Source organism: Puma concolor, chromosome A3 (genome assembly GCF_028749965.1).
Source record: "Puma concolor isolate L17-30 chromosome A3, mPumCon1.1.hap2, whole genome shotgun sequence".
NCBI classification, from domain to species: domain Eukaryota; kingdom Metazoa; phylum Chordata; class Mammalia; order Carnivora; family Felidae; genus Puma; species Puma concolor.
Genome location: NC_141669.1, coordinates 22,541,510 through 22,559,013, shown reverse-complemented (window position 1 = coordinate 22,559,013; position 17,504 = coordinate 22,541,510). Strand labels below are relative to the sequence as shown.

General features: G+C 41.8%; 1 protein-coding gene across 5 annotated transcripts in view; it reads left to right on the top strand.

The window, feature by feature from the left end:
- RBKS (ribokinase) overlaps positions 1–17,504 on the top strand; it is a 98,846-nt gene that overhangs the window by 38,090 nt on the left and 43,252 nt on the right. For 4 of the 5 annotated variants that reach the window (XM_086700259.1, XM_086700255.1, XM_025927357.2 and 1 more), the window contains exons 6-7: positions 1,310–1,401; positions 8,297–8,485. In XM_086700259.1, the coding sequence (XP_086556385.1) occupies positions 1,310–1,401; positions 8,297–8,485 (281 nt within the window). Of the gene's footprint in view, positions 1–1,309; positions 1,402–8,296; positions 8,486–9,751; positions 10,519–17,504 lie in introns of those variants that run through there. The other variant, XM_086700258.1, reaches the window with a different exon arrangement.

The window sequence follows — 17,504 nt, the reverse complement described above, 5'->3', positions numbered from 1 at the left end:
TGTTTACTCTGTGGGTCCAGTGGGGCTACTAAACACATAAGTCATTGGACCTGGGCAGAGAAAAAGAAACCAGCCAATCTAGTTGGGTACTCTGGTGGATAAGTGTTTTGATAAAGGGGAAGCTTCCTGTCATTGTGATTTCTGAAGACTTCTTTAAAAATAGTAAATAAATAATGAATGAATGAATGAATGAATAAATAAATAAATAAATAAATAAATAAATAAATAAATAAATAAATTTATTTGCCAAGTTCCACACCAGAGGCTGTTTTAAATACACTGTAAATTGGAATGGAGGCTTGTGTTGCTATAAACAGAGTCCTGGCCTAGAGAGATGACCAAATACTGGACTTAAAGCTGGAGGCCCCCACATGGGCACCCAGCTTAACCATGTCCCAGCATATGACCTTAGACTGTGACCTCATCTCTCTGAGGTTCACGTTCCTCCTCTGAAAAATGCAGAAATTCTTCTGATGCTGTATTAGCTCTGACATTCTCATTCTCCCTGTCTCTGCTATCCCTATCCATCCTTCTCTTGTAGGTCCCTAGTCTGAGCTAGCTCTCAGTCTCAGATTGAATTTCTCCTCCTTTCTCAATCAAGCTTTCCTTTATGTTCCCAGATTCTTCACTGAAGCCAAGAACGTAAGCTTCTGTGAAAATGTATGTTTGGGGAGCCTGGCTGGCTTAGTCGGTGGAGCGTGTAACTCCTGCTCTCAGGGTTGTGGTTTCTAGCCCCACCTTGGGTGTAGAGATTACTTAAAAACAAAATCTTAGAAAAAAGCTTATGTTTGCATGAGTACTTGTGATATATCTGGAATACATGCATAGATGTTCAAAACCTGCATATGTACATAAACTTCCTATTTGACTATTCTTACCAGGAAATTTTTGACCTCTTCATTATTTCTTTTCTAACTTCTTTTCTTTCCTGGAAAATGGACTTAGGAACAAAAATGTTCACCAGCCTGAATGTTCACATTCATGCATGTCCTTTCAGGCCACAGCACTTAAAATTTTCTTTAATATTCTTGCGCTTTGCCACAACTTTGTAATCATCTTGACTGTAATACCGACGCTTGCCCTTGAAGCTGAAGTGTTGCAGAGTGAAAAATAGAGCAAATAGAAATAAGAAGGGGCTGGTACTAGGCCATCATAGAGACTGAGATTTTAGACTTCTACACCCGTAACTAAGTTGATTTTTCATTTCATGGGGAAAGTGGTCACACTCGGGGATTGCCTTTACCCAATGTCTGTCAACACACCGTGTTAAAAATGAGGACCACTGAAGCCCCTTTCCGTTCCTTTACAGTGAAAACATTGTTCAATCCAGCTCCTGCCATTGCTGACCTGGATCCTCGCTTCTACGCCCTCTCAGATGTGTTCTGCTGCAATGAAACTGAGGTAAGGATGGAAGGTTTTGCTCATTCCGTGAGAAACCAAAGACTTTCATACAAACGGGTAAAGCAAAGAGGCAGGACTAATCGTGTCAGTTTGATTGCATGTGAATTCTTGAGCCCCGTGAAAACACATTTTTCAGCCAACTGGGGTGTGGAGAAAAGGAAATTAGTGAATCCTAGGTGGAGAAAAAGGTTCCCTGAGTCATCTCCATAATCTGGCACTTCTCAAACCTCAGCTAATTTTAGTCCCCTCCCTACCTTCGCACTATTGGTGTTTTGTTTTCTTTTTTAATTATTCCACATTCTATGGAATAATTAGTATTAGAGTTGCCAAATTTAGTGAATAAAAATACAGGATGCCTAGTTAAATTTGAATTTCAAACAAACAGCAAATAATATACGAAATGGACTTATGCTACAAAGTTTGTTATTTATCTGAAATTCAAATTCAACTGGTCTAACGACCCTAATTAATATGCAACCCCTGGAACATTTGCTACATTCTCTTGTGAAGATGCTGTGACTGCCTTAGGGAACAGACATAGGTTCTCCATGATGCCACAAGAAGGACTTCAGGGGCCACTCTGTTACGAGAGGGCTCTCTCAGTCCATCTGAGCGTCCTAATGTATAGAGCTGAGTAAAATATCTCTCAGTTACATTCAGATCGTCCCATTCATTCTGAACCATTTTAGGAAGAAAATTTCAATATTTTTCCCTTATATAGGTCAGACAGTTTTAGACCAGAGCTCTCTCTCTCGATGTTGGGAGGCAAAGACATACTATACGATGCAACATGCAGAGAGAACGTTAGTAGTTAAAGAACTGTAATAGTAATTTTCCATGTGGTTCAGAGGCTGAATGCATGTTTCCAGGATTTCCTGACCTGCCTTTTTGTTAATTTCATCTCTCAGAACATGAAGTAAATAAAAACTAAAACAAAAACAAAAAGACTGCCGCAAGGAAACTAATTTTAACCAATCACAATAAGCTGTGCAGTATTTTTGAGCACCCATTATGGCCAGGCCTTGTGCTGGGAGGAAGGAATTGTGGGAAGTAATAACCATTTTATAGTAAGAAATTAGATTACCCTCCACGGCCAACTGGCGTAGATTTCCCTGCTAGATACTTGCAGAACACTATTCTTCAAACACTCATCACAGCTCAAATGACTTACTCAGTACTTCTGTCTTCTCCATTGAATTACTAGTCTTGTGAGGCCAGGGACATCTGTCTTATTCACTGTTGTATTCCTAAAGTAGGCACAGTAAGAGATTAACAACAATAATAATAAAAGAGAGCAGTTATAACAATATACTGTCATAGAAGTTTTGTGAATGATCACATTCCCTCTCTCTCAATATCTTGCTGTACTGTACCCACCCCTCCCCTACGAGATGGTGTGAGATGATAAAATGCCTGCGTGATGGGATGAAGTGAGGTCAGCAACACAGGCACCGTGACATAGCGTTAAACTGCTGTTAACCTTCCAACGATACGACAGGAGGAGGATCACCTACTGACTGCGGCTGACCATGAGTAATTAAAACCACGGAAAGTGAAACTGCAGATACAGGGAACCTGCTGTAATTATTTCTTGTCCTTCATGGTTTCTGTGCATCAGGAATTGAGACGGGGCACAGCATGGCTTGTCTCTCTCGGTGATGTCTGGGGCCTGGAAGACTCAAAGGCAGAGAGCTGGAATCATGGGAAGCCTACTTCACTCATGTCTGCTAGTTGATGCTGGCTGTTGACCAGACTTACACAAGGCCTCTCCTTGTAACCCGGGCTTCCTCACAATGTAGAAGCTGGGTTCCGAGAAACACTATCCAGAGGGAGAGGGAGGGGGAGCCCAGCAGAAGAGTTGGCTTTTATGACTTAGCTTTGGAAGTCACGCAGTATTTCTTCTGGCCCATTCTATTGACTGAGGCAGGAAACTCTGCCCTCACACTCCACCTCTCAGTAGAAGATTGCCATTGCACAGTGTGAAAAGAGCATATACACTGTGACAAATATTGATACAGTTATCTTTGGAAATTACCATCTATTACGTTGTACCTGGCACATAGTTGGCACCTAGTAAATGCTTTTTAAATGGATGAACAAATGAACAAACTCTAGTCTTTAAGAAAATTGATCTCAAACACATAATGGAAAAAAGAAAAGCTTTAAAAACCTAACATTCTTAAGGATGACGTCTTAATTTTTTTAATGTTTATTTATTTTTGAGAGAGAGAGAGAGAGTGCAAGTGAAGGAGGGGCAGAGAGAGAGGGAGACACAGAATCTGAAGCAGGCTCCAGGCTCCGAGCTGTCGGCACAGAGTCCGATGTGGGGCTCGAACTTGCAAACCACGAGATCATGACCTGAGCCAAAGTCAGATGCTGAGCCACCCAGGCGCCCCTTTATGGATGACTTCTAATCTCGATAATAATGTAAATTCATGCTTTAAGACACTCTCTCTGCTCATACACAAACCATTGATATATAAAGATACAAAGAGACAATGAAAAGGTACTCACAAGCTCAAAAACAAGATAACTCCACAAATCAGAAAGGGAGCAGAATCCTAGAGCATTCAGCCCTGCGTGTGCTATAGTTCAGTCCCAGAGGCAGGTGTAAGTGGTAGGGACCTCTAATGGGTAACGAGCACTAGAAATGTGCCACTCATGGAAGACTGCGGCAATGCCCCCTGCTCAAACCCAGAGATGCTGGGCTAAGGCTCCCTTGCTGACCAAAAATGTTAGAGGAAGCTGTTAAGCCTGCTGCCCAGGACTACAGCATATGTAAGGCTCCCAAACTGAGGAGATAGGAGGACAGAGGTACTGCCTCTGATCAGGAATGAATTAAGCCAATGCTAACGTGGTGACCGTGAATGTGACGAGATTGGCAATATCGCCAATGACAGCAGAACAGGAACTCCGTATTGCCGATATAACACCTGGCTCTGGTTTAGAGACCCTTGGGGCCTGATGGATGCAACCATAAAACCACTGGAAAGGCAGGAAGAAGCCTAGCGGGAGCTGAAGTGTGGGATTCTCCAACTCTCAGAAAGCAAAGTGAGCCTTCAGATGACAAAACATAATGCTCAAGAGTTATCCAATAAAATCAACAATCCAAGATGAATTTTCCCAGGGTGAAATCCAAATAGTGAAGCAGTGCAAAAAAGACATTAAAATAAGAATGATTGAGGGATGCCAGGTGGCTCAGTCAGTTGAGCATCCAACTCTTGAGTTCAGCTCAGGTCATGATCCCAGGGTTGTTGGGATCAAGCCCCACATTGGGCTCTGTGCTGAGCCTGGAGTTGCTTAGGACTCTCCTTCTCTCTCTCTCCCCTCCCCCCACTCACTCTCAATAAATAGATAGATATGATTGAGATTCTCATTCATTAAAAAAAGAGAAAGAGAAACAGAATCAAAGCAACAATATGTGAATATAAAAATCAGTCAATTAGAAATTTGAAAATGACACTGAAAACTATAGAAAGCTTATGAAAGAAATGAAGAAGACACAAAGAAATGGAAAAACATTCCATGCTCATGGATTGGAAGAGGAAATACTGTTAAAATGTCGATACTACCCAAAGCAATCTACATATTCAACGCAATCCCTATCAAAATAACACCAGCATTCTTCACAGAGCAAGAACAAACAATTCTAAAATTTGTATGGAACCAGAAAAGACTTTGAATAGCCAAAGTAATGTTGAAAAAGAAAACCAAAGCTGGAGGCATTACAACTCGAGACTTTGAGCTAGATTACAAAGCTATAATCATCAAGACAGTATGGCAGTGGCACAAGAACAGACACTCTAATCAACGGAACAGAATAGAGAACCCAGAAGTGGACCCACAAACGTATGGCCAACTAATCTTTGACAAAGCAAGAAAGAATATCCAATGGAAAAAAGTCTCTTCAGCAAATGGTGTTGGCAAGACTGGACGGTGACATGCAGAAGAATGAACCTGGACCACTTTCTTACACCACACACAAAAAACAAACTCAAAATGGATGAAAAACACTAATTAAAATCTTTCTACAAAATACTCATTAGGAAGGTAAACAAACTGGAATCAAAGAATTAGTGAATTGAAAAAGAATCTTGATCAATTCACCCAGAAGTGAAAAGCTCAATTCACCTAGAAATATCACAGAAACTTTGTTTTTAATACTAAAGAGGAAATTGGAGAAAAGAAAGATAGGTTGAGAGGCTCTAACATACATCTAATGGAAGCGAAAGAAGAGAAAGGAGAGAACTGGAGAGAAGCCATATTGGAGAAAAAACTGCAAGTTGTTTTCTAGAACTGAAGAAAGGCACAAGTCTTCAGGTCAAAAGCGTATTAAAAGTACCACTTGAGATACAAAGATACAACTGTCTACTAACATACATTTTAGTGGAACTGCATAAAATCCAAAGTCAAAACAAAAATATTTTTAAATGGCCAGAGGAAAAAAAAAACAGATTTTATATACATGATAAGAATATCCAATACTTCATTGTTTGTAAAAGGGGAAAATGGAAAAATGAGTGTCCATGAAAAGGAGAATAAATTTTTTTTAAACTGTAATATATTTGCAGTATTTTTGCAGTATATGGAATGCTACATATATAAACACAAATGAAATAATGTTAAGGGGAAAAGCACATTAATACATAATATCTATGGAGGACATTATCTTTTTTTAATGTTTTCTTAATGTTTATTTATTATTGAGAGACAGAGCATGAGCATGGGAGGGGCAGAGAGAGGGGGAGACACAGAATCTGAAACAGGCTCCGGGCTCCGAGCTGTCAGCACAGAGCCCGACGCAGGGCTTGAACTTATGAACCGTGAGATCATGACCTGAGCCGAAGTTGGACACTTAACCAACTGAGCCACCCAGGTGCCCCGTTGTTTATTTTATTTTTGAGAGAGAGATAAACAGAGCGTGAGAAGAGGAGGGGCAGAGCGAGAGGGAGACACAGAATCAGAAGCACGCTCCAGGCTCTGAGCTGTCAGCACAAAGCCTGACATGGGGCTCAACCCACGAACCCTGAGATCATGACCTGAGCCAAAGTTGAATGCTTAACCAACTGAGCCACCCAGGCACTACATCATTTACCTCCTTTAGAGAAAAATAACTGAAGCAAATAAAATAAAATGTTAAGACTTATTAAAAGTGGGTGGTAGGTGGGGTGCCTGGGTGGCTCAGTCGGTTAAGCATCCGACTCCAGCTCAGGTCATGATCTCGCAGTTCGTGAGTTCAAGCCCCATGTCAGGCTCTGGTGCTGACAGCTCAGAGCCTGGAGCCTGCTTCGGATTCTGTGTCCCCCTTTCTCTCCGACCCACCCCTGCTTGTGCTCTATCTCTCTGTGTCTTTCAAAAATGAATAAACGTAAAAAAAAAAATTTTTTTTTTAAAGTGGGTGGTAGGTACATGGGTGTTTATTGCATTATTTTTACGTTCAGGATCTTTCATCAAAGAATCGTTTTTTAACAGGTTTTTAGAAACCACAAGAATTCAGTGTTTCTGAAAATAGACCCAACTAACTCAACAGATGTAAGTGATCTCAGTAATGAAGATCAGTGAAAAACTTATAAAAAGAAAACAGAAGGTGGCCTTAAGGCATAGCCAACTCAGACAGGGTGTGGAAAAGATGGTTCAGGAAGGACACATGGTCAAGTTAACAAAACCTTTGCTGCCAGGGAAGACCAAACCCCAGAAGGAGCAGACACTGTGGGGTGACTTATAGGCAACAAAAAGGGTTAATCTGGGCATGTTCAGAGCAAGCACAGGAAGAGATAGACCCATTCTTAGGAAGAAATAGGATATAGAAAAGACAGAATTTGGTTATAAACTTTTTGAGTCATAAAGTATCATATAATTCATCTGGTCCAGTGAATTTTCAGCCACTAATTTCAGAACCATAGAGGGTCCCCAGAGAAGCTAGAGGGGTACCTAGGGGGTGAGGAAGCAGGGCTACAGCCCTTCATCCCTACCTCAGCCAGAGCCCTTTTTATATTCTGGGAGAGAACTGTGGTCCTGTGCAAGCCCCTCATTTTATACGTGACTTGGAAAAAGTCCCAGAGTTAGTAAATGGTGGACATCTCCTGAATATATCAGCACGTTGCTTTCTCTGCTCCATGTCAGTGTCCCTCCTACCCTGCTTCCAATTTCTTGAGCAAAAACAAACAAAAGAAATGGGTGTTGTGCAAATATGGAAAGCTATAACCAGTAATAAGAGAAAGGCATTATGACCCAAGAGGAGCCTAGAAGAAATACAACCTTAGGGGTAAAATTTACAGACACGACTTATATATCAAAGTCATTGGCAGCGGCCCCTCCCTTACTCCTTTCTTCCCTCCCCTCTTCCTTTCTTTTGTAGAATTCTTTGTTCCCCCTAACTCTTTATGATGAAAATTATCATACATACACACAGAAATGCTGGAAGGGCAACACAACGAAGAGTGACATACTCTCCACCTAAACAGTTGTTAACATTTGCTATATGCTTCCCCTCTCCACTGTGTGTATTTCTTTTTGTTTTTGTTGAGTCATTTCAAAAAAAGCTGCACATAACATGAAACCTCACCCCTAAATACTTCAGTGTGCATCTCCTAAGAGGAGCCACAACACCATTTTCACACCTAAGAAAATTATTAGTGATTCTGTGCTGTCATCTAATATCCAGGCCACATTCACATTTCCCCTGTTGTCCCCAAAATGTCATTGATAGTGAGTTTTTGTCATTGTTATAGGGTTTTTAATTTATTTTCCTGAGCCAGTATCCATCAAAGTTCCCCACTGCATTGGTTGTTATGCAAAAGAAGGGGGACATTTTTCTAGAAAACCAAATCTAATCTGGAAATAGACCCAGCTTACTTTTCTCACCGCTGTTTCCTTTCACTTTTTTGTATTCCAGGCTGAGATCCTAACTGGCCTCACGGTCAACAGCCCTGCAGACACTGGGAAGGCTGCACAGGTGCTCTTGGAAAGGGGGTGCCAGGTCGTAATCATCACCTTAGGTGCTGAAGGCTGTGTGATGCTGTCACAGACAGAACCTGTCCCAAAGCACATCCCCACAGAGAAGGTCAAGGCTGTGGATACCACGGTAGGTTTTAAAATTTCAGAATCATTTCTGCCCCCCTTGAGAATCATCATTTATAACAAAGATACTACACCTGAGTTTTTGGATCATAAGGTAAGGGCCCAAGGAGGTGATACGATAGAAGGGAAGAAAAACCAGGCAGGAGCACTATATCTTAATCCTTCCCCAACCCACTGTGGGACTTTCTACAAGTCACTTAACCTCTCTGAGCCTCAGTTTCCTCATCCATAAAAACAGAATATCAGTAAAACTATACTTGTATCACCTATATTCATTCATTGATTCATCCAGTAAATATGTATTGAATACCTGTTATATGCCTATCATCTATTAAGTTCTGGGGCTATCGTGATGAACAAGACATAGTCTCTGCCCTCATGGGGCTTAGATTTTAGACAGTATGCCCAGCTGCTGGTTCTTACAAGCCTCCTGTGTGGAATGAAAGTGCAAGGATCACTGGCTGGCAAAACTCATTCTTTTGTCCATCAGATGATGCCCACTATCATCTACTATGCGCTTACTGTGTCTCTTTGGCATACATCTCATGTGATCTTTACAACAATGACATGAGCTATATTATCTTCATTTTACAGATTTAGACACTTGCTTAGGACCATAATGCTAGGAAGTAACAGAGCTGGGGGGTTCAAAACTTGGCCTGTGAACTCCAGATACTTCTTGTGTAAGGCATGCATTAAGGACAAGCAGGTTACATAGACGAGTCACAGCCCAGAAGGGGGTGGAAGGGAAGACAAGCTAGAAAAAAAAGCTCAGAGGTCCTCTAAATCTGGGAAAATAAGAATTATTGTTTATGACCTAGAATTGAGAAGAGCGAACAAAATCGATAAATACCAGGAGCCTAAAACTAGAGTTGGGGAAGAGTAAACATTTTAGAGTTTTTATTTATAAGAAATTAATGTGTAATTATTTATAAAATATATTTTGGTTTTTATGCTTAGAAAAGGCTTTAAAAGGTGGGTCATTAAATAAATAAAATAAAATAAAATAAAATAAAATAAAATAAATAAAATAAAATGTGGGTCATTTATCAAAAAGGAGCCTAAGCAAATGTAATGAAGTCATGGATGCAAATACGCTCTGAAAGATAGATAAGTACAAGGACTGCTTTTTATCACGTGAAATCACACCCTGATTGCCTTTCACAATGTGCTGATCAGATATTTGATCAGTTGCACTCGGTGGTGTCATTCTCTTCATAGTTAGTCATTTTGGAAACCATGAGTTTTTTTCCTGTTCTGTCACGGACAGTCGCCTGAACTTGAGAGGTTCCTTCTTAGTTCTGAAATCGACCCTGCATGAGACTAAAACGAGTCCAGCTCCTGAACTAGAGCAGAAAAGTTTACTCTTCCGTTGCTAAAAATGAAGGACCCTCATGAAGATACTGGGCCTACGTATCTACCCCGAAAGAGACTCAGCCTCTGCTTCGGGTGTCTGTGTCAGCCACAGCTCCTTTGCCCACAAGCACCAAAGCACAACTGGAATGGGCCTACACAGGAACAGGGATGTATTCGGTGCACCTGGCTGAGAGTCCGAAGGTACGGCCGAGGGCAGAAGTGAAGCCATGTCATGGGGGCCCACTCACCCCCTCCCTGTTGGCTCTGCCTGCCTTGCGGTGCTGGGCTTTGAGCTCAGGCGGGCCCACTCCTGGGAGTGGTCCCAGGCAGCTGTCTGCCCACACAGTGCCCCATGTCGTGTCTCCATCCCTGGTGTCAAATAAAAATCAAAGAACTCTCATCAGAGGATGGGAAGTGGATGCTGGTCATACAAAAACAGGCCCCGCCTGGAATGGGGAACGTCACAGAACACGCATGTGGAAATGCCCTGCCTGGGCATGGGACAAAGTGATGAAGACACCAGCCTTGGAAATGTTCAGATTCGAATCGATAGTCATTATCCTCAGAGCCATTTCATGTTGAAGGATTGGATTTCCTAGATAGTGATGGGTTGCGTCTTGAGCATCTTAAATACAGCAGGGTGCACAAGGAGGTTTTCACACTTTGCTGATACTGTTTTGTGCCCTTAAGTTTTTGGTTTCAGGAAAGTTGAAACACAGTGAGAGCTCAGAGGAGAAAAGATTACTTAAACACTTGGAGGCAGGAGGTAGAGCACGGGATCACGAAAATCGGGGCACTGGATTGGGATCAGTGAATTTTTCCGTCAAGGGCCGGACAGTAAAGTTTTAGGTTTCACGGACCTTATGCATACACGCTCTGTCACAACTGCTCACCTCTGCCATTGTAGCATGAAAGCAGCCATAAACAACTTTGTATGCTATCCAAAATGAAGTTGGTATTAATCCAAACTAGACTGTTTTAAGTTAAGATGTTAACCAGAATCACCAGTGCAATCACTAAAAAAAGAAGAAGAAAAAAAAGGCGCCTGGGTGGCTCAGTCGGTTAAGCGAAAGACTTCGACTCAGGTCATGATCACATGGTTCATGGATTCAAGTCCCGCGTCAGGTTCTATGCTGACAGCTCAGAGCCTGGAGACTGCTTTGGATTCTGTGTCTCCCTCTCTCCTGCCCATACCCTGCTTGCTCTCTGTCTCTATCTCTCAAAAATAAATAAACATTAAAAAAAAATTTTTTTTAAACCTGAAAGAAACAAAAGAATTACCATGGTACACTTCAAAATATCTATTTAACGGGCACGTGGCTGGCTCATTCGTTAAGCATCTGACTTCTGCTCAGGTCATGATCACACAGTTTGTGAGTTCAAGCCCTGCATCGGGCGAACTCGAGCTCCACTTCTCTCTCTCTCCCTCTCTTAATCCCTCTCTCTCTGCCCCTTCTGGGATTCGCTCGCTCTCTCTCTCTCTCTCTCTCTCTCCCCACCCCCCTGTCTCTCTCTCTCTCAAAAACAAAAAAAAATTAACACAAAAGAGGGCAGGAATGGAGGAATAAAGAAGGTACTGGAAGATTATGTTGTTGTAAACTGAGGGATAAAACTAGGCCGGAGGGAGATAAGGGATCCAGGAAGCAGACGGTGCCACAGAGGAGAGAAGCCGGAGTGGTGAAGGGAAGTCCCAGGGCAGCACCTATGCAGCAGGCCCGCAACCAGGCGGGTCCCAGTCCCCAAGAGAGCAGGAGAGCGGAGAGCCCTGGAGGAGCGACTCCCAGAAACAAAAGCAAAAACAGGAAAGGACAAAGAAGGAAATAGCAGAATACCCATGTGTTGGCATATGACCAAAGATTTTTAGTTTTCTTGCAGAATTTGAGGATGAAGTAGCAATTAATTATGTTGAAAACTGTGGAAATGAAAAAAAAAAGGGGGGGAAATATTTTTGCTCTACGTCATCTGCAGTCTCAGGGTAAAAGTATGATTAAGTAAATATTCGCACGCCACGTGGCTGTAAAGACATAGTCCTAACAGTGCAAGTGCCGATTCTTGATTTAACCAAAAATAGAGATTAGAATCCCGTTTTGAAGATGGAAGGATAAAGTAAGTGTGTGGTCTGTGTGCACCTGGGGGAAGAGAAGAGAGTTGAATGCTCCTTCTCCAGAGTTGGGAGTCAAGAGAGAATATCGGAAACTGATTTTTAAAAACAGCAGTATAAGCATATTACCAGAGGGAGAAGATGAATACCAGAAGAAACTTAAAGGGAATTTAAAGTATTTGCCTCATGGAAATGGTTCAAGAGATGGGGCGTTTACTTCTTAAGCGTTGTCTTTTTACACTATGTATATGGATGGCTTTGATTTTTTTCCTAAATGACAAAACACGATGAGATACCACTTGTCACCCGCTAGAATCAAAAACAATAATAAGCGTACCTAGGACATGGAAAAATTAGAACCCTCAAACGATGCCAGTGGGAAGGTAAAATAGTGTAGTCGTTTTGGGAAACAGTCTGGAAGGGCTGCGAAAAGTTAATTTTCTAGTTACCATAGGACCCAGCAATTGTCCTTCTAGGTCTCCACCCAAGAGAAATGAAAACACGTGCCCACACAAAAACCTGTACACGAATGTTTCTGGCAGCATTGTTCCCGATAGCCCCAAATCGGAAACAACCTGACTTTGAACAGCAGATGACTGGATAGACAGATTGAGGCACCTACATATAATAGACTGCTGTTCAGCCATAAAATGGAATATTGATACAGGCAACAGTGTGGATGAACATCCAGAACATTATGCTAAGTGAAAGAAGACAAACCTAAAGGCCACATATTTTATGCTTCCAAGTATATGCCATGTCCAGAATAGATAAATCTATAGAAATGGAAGGTAGATGGATGGCCACTGGCAGCTGGGGAGACGGGGTCAGGAGACTAATGAATGGGTATGGGGGTTCCTCTCTGGGGTGAGGAAGACATTCTGGAATTAGATAGTGGTGATACATAGACAACCTTGTGGATACCCTGAAAACCAGTGAATTGTTCACTTTTAAAGGGTGAGTTTTGTGGTAGGTTAGAATTAGATCAATTTAGAAAACAAAGGTCAAATAATAACAAAAAGATCCACCTAGGCACTTCACCCGTGGATGGATACTCTTGTGATAAAGAATCTTCCACTTCATTGCTCTACTGAATCTACTGAATGGGCTCTCAACATCCCCCAGCGGAGCAGGGGTGACACGGGAAACAAGGGTGGTTATTTTCTGGGGGTCAAGTCTCCCTCAGCCTTTTTTATGCTCTTTGTCCTCTCATCCTGCACTCTCATTATTAAAATCCTTGCCTGTTCTGCACGTACCTGTTCGGCCTCTTCATAGGTCTAATAAAGAGGAGATAATTCACATGGCGAGGTGAGGAACTCCCAGGGAGGCATTTTCTTCTGAACAAATGGGCTTCTTCACTTTTCTGTCAGGAGGGCATTACTTGCCCTCAGGAGGTTTATGACCTCACATTTCCCCTTCTCCTAATCCCTTACGAGGCACACCTTCAAAAAAAAAAAAAAAAAATCATGTCGTGCAACCTCAGCGGATACAATTTTTGTCAACCTTAACCTCAACAAAGCTGGCCAAGATAAAATCAGTCAGTCAGGGATGGCATGGGTGGTGGAAACACCTTTAGTTGGATTGGATTGCACATTTTCCAGCCCGCCCTGGAAGGGGCCAGTCCCGCTCCGCATCAGTACTCCCGCAGGCTGCTACATTCATTTGCCTCCGTGTTGATAGTTGCTGTATCGCTTCTATTTGTACATCCATTTTTCCTGCTGTACGACCGTGAGATGGTGGCAGTAGTGCAGATGTCCTCGGCTCAGTTGGGAAGACATGACAGACGTGTCGCTCTTCCCATCTCTGTGTTACCTGAATCTCAGCCTCAAAATGCCACGGCACTCGTGTCCTCGGTGCAGTCCTCCAACCTGAAGGTCAGGGGGCTTTGCCGTCTTGTGTCGATTGCACTACATAATCACCCCGTAGTCGAGAGTCACACACATTTAAGCACTGTCATCTTCTAGGTTATTGTGCTACTATGATATATCATTAATTATCCTTGGCCTACAGGCTGTATAAAATTCTTGACACAGAAATTGTTTTTCTACACGTAAATGGTTGAGTCCTAGAATCTGCATTGGTACTCTTAAGAATTTAGCCTATAGGCTAAATCCATCTTTCCAAACCTTCACCTTCTAATAAGTCATTATAATTCAGGGTATATAAGTAAGCTAAGAGTAATCAAAAGCCAGGAGCATGGGGATTCTCTTACCTCTTCCTTATTCCCCTTTCTTTCTATCCATTATATTTGAGTCCTGTAGTGCTCAAAGTTGCAGGTGTGGCACTAGGCAATGTCAGCCCAGCTGCATGGATGCCCCCAACAGATGACTCAGGGCTTGGAGACTCAGCTCTGAACTAGAAATTGCACCAGTAGGAAGTGGTGATAGTTTCTTTTCAAGTTTGCATGGAAGCACTCCTAAAGGTACCGTGATTGCTGCGGCTGGTGGGTTACCCACAGCTTTCCGAGGTCACTTCTCCTCAGTGTATTCCCCTCATCCTGGGGCCTGGCCTTCGGCCATCCAGGCTGTTCTTAAGGGTTGGCTCCCATTAACTTACCTCTGAGGCACCATCCAGAATGACAGTTCAGCCTTTGAAAACCCAGATTTGAACCCATTTTTCCCATCGTGGTATGACTTCCCCACCCCCATCCTACACCTGCACCCTCTTCCCACTCTCACCCCCTAGCCAGTGGAAGGCCAAGCCAACATTGCCAGATGTCATTAGAACAAATGGATTTAGGTGCTCTTAAGAGATGTTTCTCAGCCCAGGCAAACTGAGGTATTTCCTGCTCCAAAGATAGTTTGAGCTCCCCTCACTGTTGATTGCCAGTACTTGAAGAAGGGTTGGGAGAATAAAACACTGTGGGTAAAGAATGATAGAATCGGGGGTGCTGAACAGGTAATTATTACATAATAAGGCTAACTTCAACTGCCATATCAAGTTATTATGCAAGAAGTAATTGTTGTTTCCTTCACATTTTGACCTTAGGAAAATTAATATCTACTGATACTGCCGCTACTCAAAGTGTCTTGGAAAATTTTTTTGGAACTGCTTTGAGAGCACCTTTACCCTACTTTCCAGTCTACTTGGGTTTTTTCTTTCTATTCATAAAATTAATACATACTTAGCGTTCAAGAGTAGAAAAAAAGCAGAAAACGTAGAAAAGTATAAAAAAGAAAGTCAAATACCCATGAGTCTACCACTCAAATGTAACTACTGTTATCCTTTTAAAGATTTTATTTTTAAGTAATTTTTAAATAAGACTTTTTTTTGAGCCCACATGGGGCTCAAACCTATAACCCCAAGATCAAGACTCACACGCTCTACCGGCCAAGCCAGCAAGGCACCCCGTCTACTATTATCCTTTTAATATAAATCCTTCCATTTTTTTTTTCCATACCAATTCATGCACTCTTGAATATCTTTTAACAGAAAATTTGAGTATTTGCCCCTGCAGAGATTAATATGTGTAATTATGGGAAGCCTCTACAACTCAAAAATATCAACCATTTCTCTAGAATAATGTAAATGGACAATTCACTGAAGAAGAAATGCAAAAAAATAAATGTGTGGGCACCTGGGTGGCTCAGTCTATTAAGCATCTGATTCTTGATTTCAGCTCAGGTCATAATCTCACAGTTGTGAGATTGAACCTCACCTCGGGCTCTGCTCTGGGCATGAAGCCTGCTTAAGATTCTCACCCCCCCCCACCCCCACTTCTGCCCCTCCCTGCTTGCTTGAGTGCACTCTCTCTCAAAAAAAAAAAAAAAAAAAAAGGAAAGAAAGACAAAAAAAGAAAGAAATGTGATAATGTTCAACCTCACAAGAAATCAAGAATATTTAAATGAAAATAACAGTGAGATCCCCCTTTACTGCCCATCAGTTTGGCAAAAAGTAAAGACTGATAATGTCAAAGTCCCAATAAATTGGAAAACACATGCTTTCATATAATTCTGGTAGGAGTGTAAATTTGTGCAATGTTTTCAGAGGGAAATTTGACTAACAGTTTTTAAATTTGGCCCAGTAACTCTTCTAAGAATCTATCTTGCAGAACTGCTCATATATACAAATATTTGTATAAGAATATTCCAACTTTGTAATAATCAAAAGTGGATCAGACATATCTATATAATCATCAGTAGGAGAAAGTCAAATTATAATGATATGGTGCCATTTATTTAAAAATAACTGTAGCTATCCATAAATAAAAGCATAGCATATTCTAAAAATCTGGGAAAAAAATAACCCACCAAACTATTGCTCATGGGGAGGGCCAGGGGATGGGAGGCAGGTGTTGTAAAGGAGGACTTCTACATTCTACTCCATGTTCTTCTGAATTGTTTGAGTTTTTCCATGACCCTTTATTTTTCATGCATTACTTTGAAATTTGGAAGAAAATACAATTTGGAGACACATCAAAAAGCTATTTGGAGCCACATCTAGCAAATAAGAGAGGTGATATCATTTCTCAAAGGGTGTACTGGGGGGGGGGGGGCTGGGTGGTTCAATCAGTTGAGTGTCTGACTTCTCAGGCCATGATCTCTTGGTTCATACATTTGAGCCCCATGTCGGGCTCTGCGCTGGCAGCTCAGAGCCTGCTTTGGATTCGGTGCCTCCCTCCCTCTCCACCCTTACCCCACTCACACTCCATCTCTCCATCTCTCCATCTCTCTCTCTCTCTCTCTCTCTCTCTCTCTCTGTCTCAACTAAATAAACATTTTTAAAAGTCATTGTTTTTTTTTTAAGAGGCCTGAACCTTTAAAAAAAAAAAAAAAAAAACTTGCCACTACCTTCCCAAAGGAGCCAGTAATTGGCCAAGTTCACTCTTGGCCTCCTAAAGAACCTCTCAACCATCCCAAGATCTCTGTGTAAGTAGGCTGAGTAACACTTTGACTTAAAATAACTTCTGAATGGATAGACACTTGATGCCAAGGAAATGATCTGCATTGCCTTCTCATCCAGGCCCTGGAGCCTCTTTAAGTCTAGATATTTCACTACACATTTTTGACAGGCTTTTTTCCCCTTAATCTTTCTAAAGAAACAATCTCTCTCAAAAATATGTTAGTTTATACAGTTTCCTTTGGAAATCACAGAATAAATGTCAAAGCTGCATTTTTCTGTTCCTCACTCAAATGCATAGCCTATCTTCAGAGAAGCTTTACTCAGCATCAGGTTTTCTTTCTGAATGTGTCTGCTTACATGTCTTAAACTCTTCAAGCCTTATTCCCACAATTAACAATAGGTTGAATGATCTAGACTTTGGCCTTGCCACAGCTCTTGGTCTCTATTAATCGATGACCTGAAGGAGTTGTAAAAGGGGCCAGGCCATAGGTGATACCTCATGTTTAGGTACTTAATAGTTCACATACTTCACCATTCCTGTACCTCCGGTTTGAAACACACCTGAGTGGAATGGCTCCTGGGGGGAGGAGGAACATAGGTAACACAGTCCTTTGGACTGAAGCATGTCCCCTCTAAAATTCATATGCTGAAGTAAGGAGGTAATTAAGGGTGAACGAGGTCATAAGGATGGAGCCTAGATCCCATAGGATTAATGTTCTTTTAG